The sequence below is a fragment of the Convolutriloba macropyga genome, chromosome 10, assembly GCF_964194025.1.
Source record: "Convolutriloba macropyga chromosome 10, txConMacr16.3, whole genome shotgun sequence".
Classification (NCBI taxonomy): Eukaryota; Metazoa; Xenacoelomorpha; order Acoela; family Convolutidae; genus Convolutriloba; species Convolutriloba macropyga.
The window spans coordinates 31,217,244-31,237,386 of record NC_134477.1 but is presented as its reverse complement, the minus strand read 5'-3'; the positions used below and the strand labels follow the sequence as shown (position 1 = coordinate 31,237,386).

At 33.0% G+C, this 20,143-nt stretch overlaps 1 protein-coding gene across 1 annotated transcript; it reads right to left on the bottom strand.

Annotated features, from left to right (window-relative positions):
* Window positions 1-636: 636 nt before the first annotated feature.
* LOC142348520 (uncharacterized) lies at window positions 637-18,528 on the bottom strand. The gene is made up of 4 exons (XM_075399894.1): window positions 18,480-18,528; window positions 18,210-18,343; window positions 4,270-4,393; window positions 637-1,031 (listed from the first exon to the last, which is right to left on the bottom strand). Exons 2-4 carry the CDS (start codon window positions 18,326-18,328, stop codon window positions 816-818), a joined length of 459 nt encoding a protein of 152 aa, XP_075256009.1. The 5' UTR covers window positions 18,329-18,343; window positions 18,480-18,528; the 3' UTR covers window positions 637-815.
* Between the last annotated feature and the right edge of the window lie 1,615 nt (window positions 18,529-20,143).

Genomic DNA, 20,143 nt, shown 5'->3' with positions numbered 1-20,143 from the left:
TGTCGGTACAGTATGTGTGCGAACGCACATTACCCAGGCTCCGTGTTTTACCTCAAAGTTATCGATAAATTTTATTGTCTCTCTCCTTGAAAGTCCTTCTCAATTTCTTACGGTCTCTGTCGATGTTTAGCTGTTTGTCTGAAGATTTGCGGAAGTCATTTGAGGAAGTACAAGAAGAAACTGGACAGTAAGAATTGATGTTCTTGATATATTTGCGCCGAAAAAAGCATTTTTTTTTCATGGATTATTGTTGTAATCCTCCATTATCTCGTTTGCACAAGTTTTAGTAATCATTTGAGCATCTTTTCATGAGAAAATAAACGGTTTGAAATTATTTTTCGAAACGTCCTGTATCTAAATAAGTAAACCATCAAAATTTGTTCGTTCTCACATAAAAAAAACATTACAGTGATTTCAAAGTTGTCCATGTCCAGACTTAGGTGACCCGTGGGTTCATCCATTTTTCAGACAAGTCAAGTTTGAACGCATCAAGACTACCCTGACATTTCTCTTTGATCTGAACATATCGGTGTTGGTATGCAACCTCAGCCTACGACTGTACATACTTAAAAAATGACTAAATTGGATATAAAGTATCGCATTACTGGTTTGGTTGTCGGTTTTTTTTTTGAATTAAATCATGTATAGTACTCTATATTAGTAATATTTAATGTTATGGTTAATTTCATTGGATGATTGCAAAATTTTACTGCATGATATTTTGTGAAAACTAAGGCACTAAGTTTTGATACCTTTAAAAAGCTAGCGTACAATGCAAGTTCTCTTCGCTGATATGAGATTAACTGAGCTTTGGTTCAACTCGCATTCATTGTTCGCTGGATCCATTCGCTGAAATAGTTGACATTGGCGAAGAAACTTCCATCATTGCATTTGACGTAATTTGTAATAGTGTCGGTCGTGTTTCTGTAGTAACTGGCTACTCCATACAGACAAATTGCCTTCAAATCACCTTGGCAGTTTTCAAAAGTGTAAAGAGGGCTCCCATCATCCATATCGCAAATGGCAGTTTCCTATTGTCAATGAACCTGTTTCTCTAATTTTATGAAACAAGACCGTAAACTTTCACCTGCTAAGTATATATGTAAGAACACGAGCACAAATTGAACACAAGTTAGTGAAAAATGTCTCTATCTTGTAAAGTTTTTTATGCTCAACTTGTTTTCTCGTACTGTCGAAATTGGCCGATCGATATAATTATTTCAGAGAGTTGTGAGTGATATCAGTAGAAAGACCATCAAGTGTAAAAAATAGATTACAGAACTAAAACTTTTTTTAAGTTCTTTGTCCTTTTGAGGAGTTACCGAGGGTTGAATTTTTTCGAGTAATGGACAATACTCTGTGATCATGTTCATACTTATGGCCTTTTTTGTTCAATTTGTGCTCATTTTTTGCAGTAATGTTACTATTTCTTAACATTTTTGTGTTTAGCAGTTTAGCAGCAGTGAACTGATAACATTGCTATCATTGGTCTCAAATTAGTTTTTTTAGATTAGAGCGGGTCTGAATTTCGATATAGGTTTTTCGCTTTTTTTAAACGATTTTTTTTGTGACTTTTGTTTATGCTTTTTATCTTTACTTTCTGTACAAGTATAGTAACTATAAAAAATAACGCTTTTTACGTACAAAGTAATCTAAAGGAGATGCATTTGCTTTAGTGGCGCATCAATTTTTTGTCTGAATTTATCTGGGGGCAATTAATGATTTTTTGACTTTGACATTATGTTTTTTCTTTTGTAAACTTGTTATTTCGGGCCATTTTTAATTTTTATGTTACTCATTGTCAATACTGAAATGGTCCTGTTAAAGTCCTTATAACGTAGTCTGAATGAAAATTAATATTGTTTTCACTCTAAAGTCATGGTATTGATTACGTGGAAACTATCTGCTTTCGTAAATTTTTTAGTTATTTTTTTAGATTCTTCAAGTTTTACTGCAAGCAGAGAAATGATATGTCTCATTGATTTCTTATGAAGTCATAAATGAACGCAATTAATTATGTGAGTTTTTAGCGAATAGTCTTTCTGACACTGACAATAATTGTTTCCACGAAATATCAGTGACTTTTGCTATCTGATTGTTTTTTATTGTCATTTCTGCCATCAAGTCTTTTATTTTGGTTGATTAAAGTCCTCATAAGTAAATAGGGAATTTTCGGAAACAGGGGATTGAAGTCGTCATAGGGAATTTTCTTTCACTTGATAAAGACACTTAGATAAGTTATGGACGCTATTTGTTTTGCTATAGTTTTGGAAAATTTTTGAGTCTTGCCAAGTTTTTCTGCTACTGTGTCAAAACTATGTTCAAATGAAGTTTTTCGCAAACATTTTACGGTTTTGAAAAAAATCTCTGCCTCACTATATTCTCAAAGTTTTTATTGTTTGTTGAAATAGTTCATTGCAGAAATGAGATGTGTCAAAAAAACCTTTGAAAAAAATCTGAGTTTCTTCTTAATGAAAAACCTGAGTATAAATTTAGTAGTTTCATTTTTTATTTGTTTTTCTTCTGCGAACTCTTCATATATGAATAACGAATTTTTGGGATTCGAAATTAAGGAGTTTATGAAGGAACTGACCTTTAGTGTAAAAATGTTAAAAAGTCTGAGCAGTATTCTAAAGAAAAACTATTTAAATTATTTAATGTTTTGAATTATTTGCTGAACTCTTATTTGTTTTTGCTGTATCTCATCTTACTCGTGTGGTTACTCACTTGTTTTGGTGTCAATTTCGTTGGTTTCTCTTAGTAAAAATTTGAACTGATGTTTGGTTGTTCTACTATTTTTGTTGGGAAGTTGTCGAGATTTTCAAAGTAAGGCAAATAATTTGCCTTACTTTGGAAGGCAAACTTTTTTTGCCTTCCAAAGTGAGGCAAACAAAGAAGAAAAACCAACACATAAGAACTAATTTTCGAAAATTTTTGAAGAATTGGAGTTTTTCATTTTTTAGCTTTTTTTCATGTTTTTTTTTTCGCATGTGTTGGCTTAGACAATTTAAACACCAATTAAATGGATCAAGAATTTGACGAGAAAATGAAAAGATGACTTACCTCACTCTTGATTTAGCTTGTGATTGTCTAACTTGGGTGATCTCAACTTAATCTGATTAAATTTTGTTCTCAAATTAGATTAATAACTGATTTCTGGGGTACTCAAATTTTGAAAAAAAAACTTTTTAAGAAACTACTGTTCGATATTCATTTTTCAAAACTGGGTAGTAGTTGAGGCGTTTATTGCCTTATCTCAATTATGTTGTTTGTTATAAACCGGGTCGAGGTTTTAGGGTAATTTTTTGTAAGAAATGCGGTGAATGCGGTGAATTTTTGTAAGAAATGCGGTGATTGCGGTGAATGCGGTGAATATAAATATTTCACCGCATTTCACCGCATTTCTAACAAATATTCACCGCATAATTCACCTCTTTCCTACAAAAATTCACCTTATCAATTTTTGTGGCGAAATAATGTAAGAAATGCGGTGAAAGCGGTGAATGCTGTGAAAAAAAACTAATTCACAACATTTCACCGCATTTCTTACAAAAATTCACCGCATTTCTTACAAAAATTCACCGCATATGATTTCCAAAGTTTACTCAATCTGATTTAAATTCACAAGAAGATATAAGTGAAGGTTGGCGCAGAGGACAAAGCAGTGGAGGGGCATGCAGGAGGTCAGAGGTTCGAACACGTGTGGGGACGATTCTTTTTTGTAAGAATACTGAGAACGCAGAGACAAGAAATAATTCACCGCGACTCACCGCATTCACCAAAAAAGATGTAAAAAATACGCGGTGAATATTATTTTTTTCACCTCATTTCACCGCATTTCTTACGAAAATTCACTGCCAAACCTCGACCCGTGAATAATTGTTTACTTTGTTTAATTTATTTTCCTTGTTCTCTGCAGCCTGACAAAATTGCATTAGAATTGATTTCATGTTTTTCATTTCGTTTTTCCTAGTGTTAATTTCATTGAACGAAAGAAACTTGATTTCACTGACATTAATCCTTTTTATAAACACGTTCTTCCATGTTTTAAGTTTCCTTTGGAAATTAAATAACCAAAGTTCGCTTCTCTTTCATTTTCATGGTTTTGATTTTTCATTTTTTTTATATAATATATATATATATATATATATATATATATATATATAATATATATATATATATATATATATATATATAGATATAGATAATTATAATATTAAATACAAAAATCTCAGAGAATTTGTTGGTAGGAGAAACAGATAGAAAAACCTTTTCATCGAACGAAATGGGGTCAACACAGACATTGTCCTGTCGACACACTTCCAAACCTGACACAGAAATGGAGGCAAACATTGATTCATAGAAGAATGCTTCATGGGGTCTCTTCGGGATGCTGAAACCAAATAATTGATGCTTGATTATGAGATAGCATCAATATAAAATAGTAGTCTTTTAGTTCATTTCATCTCGTTTCAATTTCACAAAACCTTTCGTTATTCACAAATGTTAAAAAAGCCCTGGTTCAAATGGTTTACTGCAGACTTAAGTGCGACTTTGCCCTCTGATCAGACTGTAGTGCGACCACTGACCAGACCATCGTGCGACTCAGGCGTTTCCCAGACCATGTATTTTGGGCCGCACCAAGCCACCGGCGTGCGACCCAAATGGTCTGATCAGAGCGGTCTAGAGTCGCGCACCTAAACCTGTGTTTTCATTATTCACACATGCGATATGGCGAAAAGATGGTACAACCACCCAAAATTAATATTTAAGCTTTCGTGTAATCGGGGAAACACTTTGTCGGTATAACTTTACAATTTGGAGATATCGGATTCGGCCATCATTCTCACACCACACACTAGTCTCCTACAATCGCCACTTTAGTAGACCATGTCTTATTTGATGACTTAAGTGTACGATTGTTTTTAAGCTGACAGTTTTGACACAATTTTTTTTAAATGAGCGATACTTGTTCGACCGCCAAAGACCCTTTGAATGGAAGGTAGAGCAAACCGTTATATCGGCGTTGCAAATTGAAGGGAAAATTTCTAAATAGTTAATAAATCGAACCTATTAATCTGAACATGTGAACTTAATAAGCGAGACAAAACTATAAATTTCACAGCGGCACTATATACAAGCACCGTGAAGAGAAACGAAAAGGGAAAAGGAGGAAATAACTTTTCTAGGGGAGTCTTACAGACTAGATATAATTGTGTTTTTTTCTCGTAAAAGGCTAATTTAACAATTTTGCAACAAAAATTTGACTAAACTTACATTATTTTTTAAGGATACCGCTACCGTTGATTTCCTTTTATTTCGTTTTGCTTGTTTAAATTTTTGCCCTTGTGCCTTTTATTGATGAACCAAATTTTTAATTGAGGTAATTTTATCCTGCAAGTGCAAGGGCATTAATCGTCAGACAAGGAGTTGATTTTTTCAGGACGAAAAACAAAAAAAAATCACCACCTTTTTTAACGCTCCGATTTGAGCTGTTGAAACTCCCAAGCACTGTCAACAGATGAATCAGTGAAAAACTTGTATATGTTCTAACGCGGACCTAACAAGGACCCGGACCTAACGCCAATTCAATATCACTACTGGGCGTGTCTAATGACAATTCCTATATCAGTACTGATTCAGAGCTATGATCATGTCACTTTTTACACCTACCAGTGTAAATGCAAGTCTTAATCAGAACAGGTGCTGGTAAAAATGCAAGTATTGGTTAAGAGCAAAACCGTGCACGTCTGAATGCCTGCCTTAGCCAAGACTCCCGTATATATGCCAAATTCATTTCAGTACTGTTCAAGTCTTATTACAAGTCTCATTTGATTACTGTTTGTCATTTTTAAACTTGGCAGTATCTATTCAAGTTGTAGCCAAGAAATGGCAAGTCTAAATCCAAGTCTTGACGAAAACTTGGCAAGTCAAAATCCAAGCCTTGATCAAGACTTGAAAAGTGTAATTCCATTTCTTGGCTACAATTTGGAAAGTCTAAATCCAAGTCTTGACCGAGACTTGGCCACTCAAATCCAAGTCTTGGTCAAAAATTGGCAAGTTCGAATGCGAGTCTTGTGCACGATTTGACAAGTCTAAATTCAAGTATAAATAGTCAAACGTTTGTCCGGAAAACGCAAAAAATTGACCTCAAATCGTTCAAAGTAAGTTCTCGTAGAATTGGAGGACATAGTAATCAAGATACTAAATATGCTCCAAATTCAGTCAATACATATGGTATCATTAGGTATCAACTGGTATCATTTTTGAAGGACCGTGGGAAAATGGGCAAAATTCAACCTCAAAGTCGTGGCACGTTGGCGAAATAGTTGGCGTAAAATGAACTTAACCAACGAAAGTGAGAAAGAAATAATAGAAAGAGCTCTATTACCTTATGATCTAAATTTTCACATCAAAACTGAACCTACACACACACTTGAGTAAGGAGTGGCAGTACTACTGTTTTTTTTATTGTTTTCTACTCATATACGGTTTTGGATTGCGACTTTAGGCAATTTTTTAATGAGACAACCCTTGTTACCAGATATTTGTGCTCAGGTATCCATAATAAAACAAAACGTGAGATCAGGCAACGGTGTTGACTACAAAAGGATTTATGACCGATCTTTTTACCACAAAAAAATCAAACAAGCTCTTGGAAGAGCCTGCTGGTCGCACATCTAACGATCTAAGGACCTTAGTCAATTGTTTAAAACATTTTCGAAATTCGTTAAAGAATCCTTGAATTACATAAACAGAGAAAAAGGAACGATAAATCAAAATATACAAGGTCAAGAAAAATTTTATTGAAAACTAAAACTAAAGAACTGGAAACTAAATGCAATTCTCTTCTAAAAGCAAATGAATATCAAGCCTTTAATAAATTGAAAAAAAAATCATGCATAAAATCATTAAGTCTTTTTTTACTCTCTAAATTTAAAAACTGCAGAGAACGTTGGAATTTTGTTAGCGAAATACGGAGCTCAGCCAAATCAAGAGAAAATCAAACACTCTCAAATGTCTTTCGTAGCTTCGTAGCCGGCCCAAAAAACATACCGAACTATTAAATTACTAATTTTCTCAACAGAATAAATTCAACGATCTAAATGGCAAAAATAGTCTAAATTCCTCAAATAAAAAAGCTTGAGAAATATAATCTTCAATTCATCATTGAGCAAGAATGCATCATTAGCTTTGAAAAAACTGGGCAGACAGAAACCCAAAAAGCCGTCACTTATTTCTCCTTGGGCTTTGAAGGACGCCTGATCAATTGTTATCAAAGATCTCATGTGTTTTTATAGCTCAATAATTCCAGAAATCCTCAATCTGCTCATTTTGCCCCAATTCACAAGAAAAGGGATCCCGAGGAACCAGATAATTATAGGCCCAGATCAATTACCCCATGTGTATATATAAGTTCATAGAAATTTTAGCTTTCACCTTTAAAAATAATGCGAACTAGTCCAGTATGCAGACGACACACTCTTACTTATAAGATCACCAGAAATCGAAGAAGTAATTTACATCTGGGAAAAAGTTTTCATCTGTTCTCAAAATAGTTTATCAGCCTTAAATTACAATTAAATCACTCAATAACAATGTAATATATTGGAAACTATATATTCCATACTGTCTATAGAAAGTTTTTTAAAATGGAAAAGAGGGACCTACTTTTGGAGACTGAAAAATGAACTTCTACTGTCAATTACACTACCAGAAGAGAACGCATTCCTTACTTAGAGTTTTAACGCGCAAAAAAGAACTCGGAACCTATTTTTTAACTCCAAAATTACTAGACAAAGACTCAAACGTCAAAAAAGCTCCCGAGGACTGGAATAATCTGCCCGTTCAACTAAATGCCCTACTAGAATAGAAAAAAATTGCGTAAGAATTAAAAATCCTTCCCATGCAATTGTTTGAAATTGCAGTGACTACTCGGGTTTTGATACCACCAGTGAGCGAGAAATCAGATTAAAAAAACTTATATAGGTCCTTATATCCTTATTCTTGTTGGCCATTTGTAGAACTAAAACATTTAAAACTTTTAAAATTTTCAATCACAATTTTTGACAAATTGGTTTTGACTATAGAATCAACTTGCAAGTGTTATGCACTTGGCCAAGACTTTAACGATTTAGAAGACCTGTAATTGGGCTTGCTCAGTGCTGGAAAAAGAAATAAGACCTGCAGAATTGCCTGGTATTGACATTGACGTGGCGTTTGGTTCGGGCTTGCATTTAGACGTGCAAGTCTGTGACAAGACTTTGAATAGATAAAAAAAATTACAATTCAATATTTCAACTAAATATTATAGACATTGATCTAATTTATGTTTTTATGAGAATTGGCCGTTTAAATTGTCCCATCTATTAATATTGAATAAGCCAGCGGATGAGAATACACTCTAGTTTTTTCCGCCTTAATTCTGTTTCCAATGGCCTTAGAAGACAAGAATTTTTACAAACAAAAATTAAATTAAGGCAAATATACTTTAGTCGGAAACTTTAATTTCAGCGAATCAAGTAACCTTAATTGTTGAGTTTGAGCTCCAAGCTTTGTCGCTACTTCTCTCTATTTTTTAATTAACCTTGTTCCAAAAAATGTTTAATGACCATCTTGTGAAATCAAACAGAGGATGTGAAATGGCCATCATGTGGAATCATTGGAACTAGGTTCCACAAAAGGGCCCGAAAAGAGGAACTAATAAATAATTACTTTGTTACTTGTCGGGCGATGACGCAGAGTTGAACCCCGGCAAGGTTTGGCGATGAGTTTTTGTGAGAAATGCGGTGAAATGCGGTAAAAAATTAATTTTCACTCCTTATTTCGTACATCTTTTTGCGGTGAATGCGGTGAATCATTTATTTTCACCGCCTTCTGCGTATTCTTACAGAATTTTCTGTACATGGGTTTGAACCTCTCACCCCTTCAATGTGTTATTCCACTGCTCCAACTGTCAATTGCCTCTGTGCTATTTCTTGTGTGTTTATATTAGATTCAATAAACGTTGGAAAACAAATGCGGTGAATTTAAGAAATGCGGTGAATTTAGCGGTGAACTTTTGTAAGGAATGCGGGCAAATGGGGCGAACTGTTTTTTTTCACCGCTTTAATCGCATTCACCGCATTTCTTATATTAATTTGCCATAAAAGCCGATGCGGTGAACATTTGTAAGAAATGCGTTAAATTTCCCGGTGAATTTTTGTAAGAAATGAGGGGAAATGCGGTGAAATATTTTTTTTTTCCACCGCAATCACTGGGTTTCTTACAAAAATGCACCCCATTCATCGCAATTCTTACCAAAATTCACCCAAAAACCTCGACCCGGGAATGTTGACTTGCGTACTTCAAAACACAACAGAAACATTCAGATCTAAGGGGAATCAATTGGATTGGACAAACTTTTCCTATTGGACCTATGATATATTTGATGGACATTTTGTCAGATTTTGTTAGTTTGATATCTCTGTTTTACCTACGTTATCCTAAATGAAATAACCTGTCACACCAGTATGACTGTGGATTTTGGCTTCTGTCAATCTCTTAAAAAAAGCCAGCATTGAATAATATAGTCAAATTTTCTGGACACTGCTGAAGGCTTCCTTGTTTTCTTAGTTTAATATTAGCAGTATTGGTTTTTCAAAGTTCACTCTGCTATAGCACTAAAATGTCTTAGAAAAAATGGGCAGGTTTTTAATTAATCCTTTGAAACATTCAAGACAAAATTTTTTGAATATTGCTTATTTGGGCTAAACCAGGGTAAACCAATAAACGTCATCGATTGCAAAGATCATTCCATAGCAAACAATTTTTCCAACGTGGTCCAAAAACAGAAACCACATTTTGCTTTTTGCAGCACTAACATTTCACCGTTCACGATGAGTTTTAACAATTAATCAGAAAAACACAGAATTGCTCGGAAACTATAGAAAAAAGCCAATTGAACTGAAAAATCCTTTCTGGGAAAATTCATCATTTTGTTCATTTAGACACGGTCACTACATATAAAATGCTGTTGTGATGAATTTCACAATTCGGATAAAAAGGTTGCTTCAAACTTATAAAAATTCAGAGAGAAGCTAAAAATCTCTAATAAACGTCGTGGCCAAAGATATAAGAGGTGTAATGGAAAAATATAGCAAGAGAAATTGACAACAACAGTTATTGAAATCTGTTGTCAATCAAATTGGAAAAAACTAAATGAAATTGCCAAAATTCCGTAACCTTTTAAGAGATATTCTGAATACCTGCGAACAAGTTTTTTTTAATATCACAATAAAAACATCTAAATTGTCAATGGAAAATAAAAATAGGTGGCTTGCAAGATATCTTTGTTCAAGTAGATCACGAATTATTTAAAAAAGGTAAAAAAGATGGTGTGCAACATAGAAAATTACAAAGTACTTCATCAAATAATCAGAATAGAAATGAAACAAGGATGCTCGTTAATGTGCGTTCGTCTACATTTTTGGCTTAACTGTCTTTTGACTTAAACTTTTGACATAATCAAAAGTATACGTTTGAGTTGTACAAAATCGTTACACAACCAAGACGATAATTGAATTAAATAATGCCATGCCTCATTCCAACAATATCTGCCAATAAAAAGTCTACGAGAAAAAACAACAACAATAACAAAGGCAACAAAAAAAACTTCACGTCAAAACTCAATATCCTAATTTAAAGGCACCTAGTAACAACCTCAAATTACAATCAGACAAAATCCTAGCTACACAAAATTATTTTTCCTAACTACACAGCAGATGGGATTAATGAGACTAGGTAACAAGTCAACAAAAAGAAGAAACAATGAGGCAAAACTCAAAAATGAACGTTTTTAAAACCAAACAAGTACGATAGTCTTAAAAACAATTTGCTTCTAACGAAATAATTCTTGATAAATTTACTAAAAAGTCATAATGAAACCAATAGCACCTGTCCTTGGTTAGACTAAGCCATAGGAACAGACTAAAGATGAAAAAAACTCAGTAAATAGAAATTTCAATTTCTATTCATACTAATTCGGCTAACATTATACTGAATGAATCGATAAGTTCAATTGGGCCGTATTTGAAAATCATTAGGATCTGTTGTTACGCGATTGTGCTAAGGGAAGGGGAAAAGAAGCAAAAACACAACACTCACTTAAATTTTAAAAAACACATTTTGGCCAAAAAAACAAAACAAACAGTTACGTCATAATATCAGCAAAAATGTTAATTTTTAAAATACAAGAGATTACATGGGACCTCTCAATGATGAGGTTAAGTTTCAGGTTGACGATAAGAACAACAAAAGCTGAAAAACTGAAAAATCCTTAAAATACTTAAAAACGTGTATAATCACAAACATTTTGACTATTCGCAGTAAACTGATTGCTTCGGGTAACGTCATTCATTGAGTCTTCATGCACAAGCTGATGGGAGCGTCAGTTTTGTATTGGTATCTAAAGAATGAAAAGCAAAAAACTGCAATTACCAAAAAAAATTTAGCGAGACAAGTGTTGAAGCAATAGAAAAATTGTTTTTTTTTGGTAGGAACTTTCTGCTTTTAGTAAATTTTCTAACAGCAATGGGATTCGTTTTGTTAACAATTTGACTCCAAAAGATTAACAAACATGAACAAATAAACTTAAACCACGAATTGTTTGAGTCAAATAAAAGAAAATCGATAGCTTTCAACGGAAGATAATAAAGACGCTAATTTATGCCTCGATCAGACAATAATTATATTTGTCATTAATAGGTCTTTAATAAGACATTAAAATTAGTCATAGTTAATGAAATTAACAAGAAATACAGACAATATCCGGAAGTTAGGTAAAAAGTGCGAGATGAAAGTGTCGAAACCATTTAAACCATAAGTTTTTCCCTATAAACTTTATATATGATCTGTTGAACGTCATTTTTAAGCCAATGCAATTATCAATATTAGGATAATGTGTTAAGATTCCAAAAAACACAAAATTACAAAAAAAATATCCAAAAGCTAAAACAATATATGAAAACTCGTGAATCGCAGTCATAACACCAATAGTTGGAAGATAAAACCGCTAAATAGATTGACTTGGCTGAAACAAAAAGAGGCTTCTATCATCACCGTGTCCTACTTGTATTTCACAAAAATAAGTTTAGGATCGGTTAATTTTCAAAAAAAAATTTATGAAGAATTTTTTTAAAGTCTTAACAGCTATTAAATTCAATAGCTTTCAACAGAACTCACTGTATACGCTCTATTGGAGTGTTGCGTCGATTTGAATAGAGGGATATTGTCACGCGTAGGTAATCAATAAAACGTCACAATAGGTCGTTTGACTACAAAAAAAACGACAAATAAAGGCAAAAATCAAAAATTCAGTAGAAAAGTGTGAGAGAAAAGTTGCAAAGCCATTTAAACAAAAAGTTATTCTCTGAAAACCTTATCCATCATCCATTGAAAATCAATCCTAAGCCATTGGACGATATCAATATCGGGATAATATTATAAGGTTTCCAGAGGAAACAATATTAAAAAATATCCAAAATTTTTTAACATTTTTTGCAAATTTGTCGTATTGATGTCATAAAACAAATAGTTAGAAGATAAAACTGCTAACCTGATTAATTCTTGTTGACAAAAAATGGAAGGATGGCCTGCTTACTGAAACTGACTTACATTTCACGAAAAAAATTAATGATCGGTTAATGTTAAACAAATTTCTCGAAAAATCATTTTTAAAGGTTTAACAGCAATTAGTTGTCCACTGAAAGCACTAGATAAGCTCACTTAATGCTTATTATGAAACCTATTGCACTTTTAATCAACGAGACTATGGCATAGGACTCCAAAAATTTAGTAAAACCTCATAAAGAAAAGCAAATTTTCATTTAAAATTACAAAAACTCAGAGTCGAAGCCAAAAAAAAACACCAGCAATTACTTGAAAACTAATTGTTTGTTCATTGGGCTTCATTTGACTGTAAATCAAATTTTTCATTAATGGATACTAGATATGAAAAGTGACTAGTTGCTAGGTGACCCAAGAAATGAAAAGAAATATGAAAAGTTTTAAAAAAAACAGCTCTGAAATAGAATTTAAAATTTTTTGATAGTAAACTTCCCTATGAGACTAGAACAATTCTTTTTTATCGCTTTTCCTCTATTGGAAACTCCAAATTGTTTCATTTTGTGGCCTGAAATGTAATTTAAAATTAATATTATATGAAAAATTTATCTTAATTTGAAGAAAAATTGCACTAAAAGTAAACAATCATGCCAAATATCCCGTGTTCACACAAAACTTATATAGAAAAAAAAATTCAAAAATCTTTTTGATTTCGAGTCCTACGCAGGACTAGCTTTTTATTGATACCACTCACATTTCTTTTCGATGAATATATCGATCGGCCAAAATTTTCTGAACAAAAAAACCCATTTGAGTATATAGTCCCCCCCCCCCCCCCCCCCCAAGTGGGGTCGGAACAATAAGTACCTCTTGGGGCTACATGGGGTTGCAACCTTTCTTTGGATTACACGAATATATTCAGTGAATTACTTGGGCTACAATGGTTTGTGTTTTTGTAAGAACTAATAGCGAGCTAGGGACATTCTTAAACAGTAAAATAACTAAAAAAACAAGTTTTGAAAGCTCAATTAATACTAAGTTTTGAATACTTGAAACTTCAACAAAAATCCTGAACAAAATGTTTTAACAGTAAGAAAATTTGAAACGTAAGAACAAGATTGGACAGGAAATCGGCTGTTCGCCAATGAGAGCAAAAATGAAATAATTTACCAAAAGTCTTTGGTCCGCTGGAAACGAAGAGCAGTTTTTAAAACATAGTACTTTCTGAATTCCCTAACATACCAGTAGTTCTTCGATTTATTCAAATTGGTATTAGATTTCGTGGATGAATTAATAAAATTAATGGCCTTAATTTTTTTTACTTCTGTTGCAAGTATTTCAAAACTTTGCTAAGTAAATTAATTTAGTTGTTTCAAAGAATATTTTGAATGGCCAAAAGTTTTGCCCAACACATATATTCATCAGAATATTGACCCGAAATCAAACAGTGAAAAGAATCACTCCAACTCTTAAACTCCCACGACACATCGATTCAGTAAGCAAAATTTTGGAAACTTGTGTTTGAAATATGCAAAACTTCGCTGAATTCTCAAAAACTTAAGCGCAAAAAATCTCAGTTCATAATGCAGTGAAATCGGATGATTTTTCAAACATTTCATCTCATTTAGAAACTTTTCTTGCAATTTGTGAGTCTCCAACCCTGCTCTACTGTTATTTGTTATTCATGACCCAACCCATTAAGCTATTTGATGCCCAAAGATCTTCCCATTTAATTGTTCCGACCCCACTGGTGGGGGGGGGGGGGGGAGGAGGAGGAACTATATACTCAAACGGTTTTTTTTTGTTCAGACAAATTTGGCCGATCGATATATTCGTTGCAGAGAAATGTGAGTGGTATCAATAAAAAGCTGGTCCAACGCAGAGTTCAAAATCAAAATGATTTTTTTTTCATTTTCGTTTGTTTCAAAGAATTGTCGTGTATTCAAATTTTGTGTGAACACATGATATTTGTTCACTTTTAGTGTAAATTTTCTTCAAATTAAGATATTTTCTATAAAAATAGTATTTCATAATTAAATTTCACGCAAAGAAATGAGCCATTTTTGTGTTCCTAATTGACTAAAATTAGTTCTGGTCTCAAGATTTCAAAAATTTTCGTCTCGCACTTTTCTACTGAATTTTTGCTTTTTGCCTGTTTTTGTTTTTGTTTTCATATTCATTAGTTTTGTTGTGATTTCTTATTGATTACCTATGCATGACAAACATCCCTGTTCTCCCATCGGGGCATATTGGAGCTTATTTTTTGACTTCCGTTGAAAGCTATTGAATTCAATGGCTGTTAAGTGTTTTATAATAATTTTTCGAAAAGTTTTGATCAAAAACCAATCTTAAACTTTTATCCTGAACTGTTAGTCAGTCTCAGTATTGACAGGACCCACTTGCTTTCTTCTACTGTAACTAAAACTAATATAGTTCTAACTATTAGTTATATGACTTCAAGGACAAAAGATTTCAAATTTAAAATAAAATTGGATTTTTTTTCATATTATTGGTTATTTTTGAACTCTAATCGCATTATCCAAATATTATTCCTTTATCCAAATATTATTCTAACGCTATTGGCTTAGAGAACACGTTCAGTGGATCACGGATGCAGTTTTCAGAGAGAAGCTGATGTTTTAATTGGCTTCGACATTTTCTTCTCGCAGTTTTCTGCTAAACTTTGGTTTTGACTGTTTTTGTTGTTGTTCTCTTAGTCATAAGACTTATCTTGATGTTCAATTGATAATCTATGCATGAAAAACATCTTTTTCCGCCCATAGGGTTATGTCTGAGCGTAGTAAAAGACCTCCGTTGAAATATTTTGAGTTTAATGGCTGTAACGACTAAAAAAAAAATTTTCGAAAATTTTTTTAACATTGACCAATTCTATTTTTTGTGAATTGTAAGTCAGTCTCAGTACTGCCAGGAATCTTTTCCTTTTTACTGCAATCAAAATCAATGTGGTTGGCGGTTTTATCTTCTACCTGTTAGTTTCAAAACTTTAATAACACGAGTTTTGATAAATCTTTTTTTAATTTCTGGGTACTTTTTCTTATTTTTAGATAATTTTGAAATCTTATCACATCATCCAATTACCTATAGTTCCCAACGGATTAGGGAAGAAGTTCATTGGATCATAGATAAATTTTTCAGAGAAAAGCTTATGATTTAAATTGCTTCGACACTTTCTTCTGACACTTCTATTTTGCATTTTTGGTTTTTGTCTGTCTTTTTTGTTGTTTCCATAGTCAATATATTTTTGTAAGGTCTCATTGAGGTCTTATATAATATGATTGGTGATCAAACTTTTTGTCTCATCGAGGCATAATTTAGCGTATTTACTAGCTTACTTCGAAAGCTAATGAATTTTTTGGCGTTGATACTACAAGTTTTCGAAAAAAAATGCTTGGATATAATGTATTTGTTCATATTTGTTGATTTTTGGAAAATATAATGATATAAAAGAGGAATCTCTTGGCTGTAAAAATAGAATTGAAAAGAAAGAAAAGTTATTAGTGAAAAAGTTCATTTTCTATTGCTTTCGACACTTTTCTCTCTCAAATTTTTTCTTGAATTTGCTATTTTTGATTGTTTTTGTTCTTTAGGTAGCCCTTTAACTGATGACAGTTCTCATAAGCTTGTAAACGAGGATTGAATGAATGTTTTTACCAAAATGTCCGTTCAGAGCGAATGGTCTTAATGTTTATGACAAACATCTTCAAATATTTCTCGAGTTTTCAGATTTGTTGTTTTTATTTCGTCAAATTGTAATTTATTTTCATCAATGAGAGGTCCCATCCAATTTCTTGTATTTCAGAAACAACATATCTACTGATATTATTTTCACTGATATTTTGTTTGACGGACATTATGCGTTTTTATAAACCTTTTTTTAAGTGGCCAATTTTTGGGCTTCTTTTTCTCTTCTTTCAGAACAATCGCGTAATAACAGGTCCTAAGAGTTTTCAAATGTAGTCCAAGTAAACTTACCTAATCTCTCAGCGTAAGCCCTTCAGCTCGATTGGTAGAAATAACAATTGAATTAAAAATATATAATATTCATATTAAAGCTAATGATTTTAATGGTAGGTAAAGTTTGTGTTTTCGCAAATGGTTTGTAATTTGTTCGAGTTTTTCTTTAGTTCGTTTCTATGGCTCAGTCTAATCAAATACAGGTCTTTTTGGTTTTATTAGTAACTTATCATGGATTATTTAGTTAAAAGATAATGAATCATAAGACTTTCGAAATTTCTTGTTTTATCTGACTGCTTTTTGACGTTGTTACTAGGTGCTTTTAAATTTAGATATTAAGTTTTTGCCCTGCGAAATTTTTGTTTTTGCTAATTTTGTTGTTTGTTTTTTTTTCTTGTAGTCTTTTTAATGGGAGATCTGGTGAGCGCTGTAATGAGGCATGGCATTATGTAATTCGGTTAGTAGATAGGTTGCGTAAAGATTGTTTTAAACTCAAACATCTATTTTTGCTATCTCTTCATTTGGTTGACAATTAAGTCAAAAATGTAGATGAGCTCGGGTCGGAACATCATGTGCGAACGAACATTAACGAGCCTCCTTTTTTGACTTTAAACTTGCGAACAGTTTTGTAAGAAACACGCTGAAGGTACTCAAATCCGATAAAATTGTAATAAATGAGCTGAAATTTCCTCAAAACTCGTTCAGTAACTGCACTGAGAAGAATTTTAACGCAATGCGCCGACAAGAAATTTAACACTTGTCAGTGCATTTCCTTAAAACAGCGAACTGAAACCAAATTAAGTGCTAGAAATTTTAGGGCTAAAACCTTGCATAATAATACTTTGAAATCCACTTAAAACTGGAGGAGGTCCTCTCAATTACACACTTACATACAAACACACACACACTTAACCGAATAAATACACACACACACATGCGCACACGTTCACTCACACACCCATACACTCTCTCTCTCTCTCACACACACACACACACACACACAAACACACATACACACACACACACACACACACACACACAGGCACACTTTCGAATGAATGCGCTGAAATCTTTCAATTGCGCAGAAAAAATAATAAAACTTTTTAAAAAATATGCTTAAATCTGCTCAGATTTTGTAAGAATTGCAGTGAAAAGCGCTGAATTGTTTCTGATTTGAAAAAGGTGCTGAATTTTTTGTGATATGCGCGGAAAGGCGCTCAAATTTTGAGAAAGACGCGCTGAAATTTTGAAGGAAACGCGCTGAAAAAGGTGCCAAAAAATAATGCAGCAAATTTACGAAAATTGCACAGAACCCATGTAAGAAATGCGTTGAAGATGCGTTGAAGAAATGCGTTGGTCTGAAGTCTTCTGAAACCTTCTGCTCATTTCAGCGAATTCAGCACGCTTTTTCTACTTAATTTCAGCGCTTTCAGTGCATCTTTTACTTAAAAGCTGAAACGGCAAGGATCGACATTTCGACCCGGGAATCAAATGAAAATCATATGAAGATCTTAATAGCTGCGACTCAAAAAATAAGTCAATGACTCGGCATGCAAACTTTTACCATATTTTAATCGTGCAATCCTAAAGTGCAACTGTTAGCAACAAGGTAATGTCAATGTAATGCAAACCTTTCATAAGTCCTGGAAAGTGTTCCAAACCCAGAGAAGCCAAGCGGTGTTCTTCCCAACTCCAGCAATTCCAGGGGCTCCGTGCATATTGGCAGAATCAAGTTCGAAAACTCTTCCATCAATGCTGGAGATATCTTGTTTAAAAAAGTAGTCAGTTTCTGCAAACTTGCACTTGAAATTTGTATATTTATCTCATTTTGGTTGATACACAGAATTTTTTTGTCAATGATATTTACAACAACGTAAACCACAAAAAAAAGTTTTGACTACTTTTGTTCTGAATTTGAGCAAAGCGATATCATTGCGGTACTCGGGTGTGTTTTCGAATCTAGAAACGGGAGAACTGACAGTAAGTCGCTGACAAAGAACAATTTTTAATCTAACTATAAGCAAAGTGAAAGCTAGATTAACGATTGAAACGTTTATCCGTCCGACCAATAACTTTTCCGCACATATTTTCAGTGGGATTTTTGCGACTACATTTTTAGATTGATTTAGCCTTGCATTTAGATTAATGTTCCCGGCATTTTTAGATTGATTTAGCCTTGCATTTAGATTAATGTTCCCGGCAGTTGAAGAGAATAATGAGACCAAAAGCTTTCATTTTTTACTACTTTCACAGGAGCTCATTTTTTTTGTACCGTTTCTATTGTTGCCAAATGATATTTTCCTATAGATGGAAGGGAGCATTTTGAAAGTGTTTCCTGATGCTGTTTTGTCATTTCCGAACAGAAGTCAACACATAATCAATTTAAGAATAATTCTCTTATATTTTAGATAGGGAAATTAGAGTGACATGAGGTTACGGCAACAAAAAAAACTATCCGAAACAATTCCAGCTCCTAAAAATTCAGCCAAGAAAACAACGTATTAAATTTTAAACAAAAAGAGATTGATTATTTTATTACACTATCTCAGAAGTGCTCAGAAACCATTTTAAAAAACAATTGTTTATTGTATTACCCCTATGTAGATTTTGTTTATGATGGCAACAATCAAAGAACACAATAAAACCCGTATTTGACATGATGAGTAGTAGCATTGATAATATCATTGGTCATATACGTTTTTTTTATAAAAAAAAAACAAGAATAGCGTCGGTATTTGTGCTCATTTTTTGTTCTCAAAAATTGAAGAAGGAAATCTAAAGGTTTCTTCAAAAAGAAACATCCGTCAGCACGATTTGTACTTTACCGCAAATACTTTTCTGCCGCCTAATTTACGACGAACGTCCTAAAAGTACTGAATGAAACTTAACTTTCATTCTGAAAGGCAGCTTTAGTTTTTATTACGATTCTCAGAAACTTTCGAAAATAGTTTAATTGTTTGGATGTGATTTTAAGCACAAACACAGTTGAGCGAATGCATTTTTTTTAGCTATTAGGCAAAGTTATAAGGTTTTTTGGAAATTAGGCGAAAGCGCACACATAAGCAATTAAATACGATTTTTATATAAGTTTATATATAAAAAATAATTCAATTACACTTTTTTCCAATTTCAAAATATGCAACAAAGGAAATTTTGATAGGTAGCTCAATAATTATTAGATAAAGGACAAGTAAGCAAAATAGCTGTCACATTAAATTTTTCAAGTTGACAATATTTAATACCCTCTCAATTAAAACATGTTAACACAACTCACGTCAATTTTCAAGGTGCTCAATTTTCTTACCGTTTCTATTTTTACCGGAGACAATTTTTAAGAGATGGCAAGGAGTATTTCGAAACATTTTCCACACGTTGTATCGCAATCGCTGAGGAGATGAGAACATATAGTGAAAGCAAGAGTAATCGTCTAATGTATTAAAAAGGGAACAATGATCTAAAGCTAAGAAAGATTAATGGTAAAACTTCAAGCCAGTGAACTTCAAGATCCAAACATTAAATCAGCGCAAAATCTGTAATTCAAACTAATTGAGACAGTTCCTTTGCT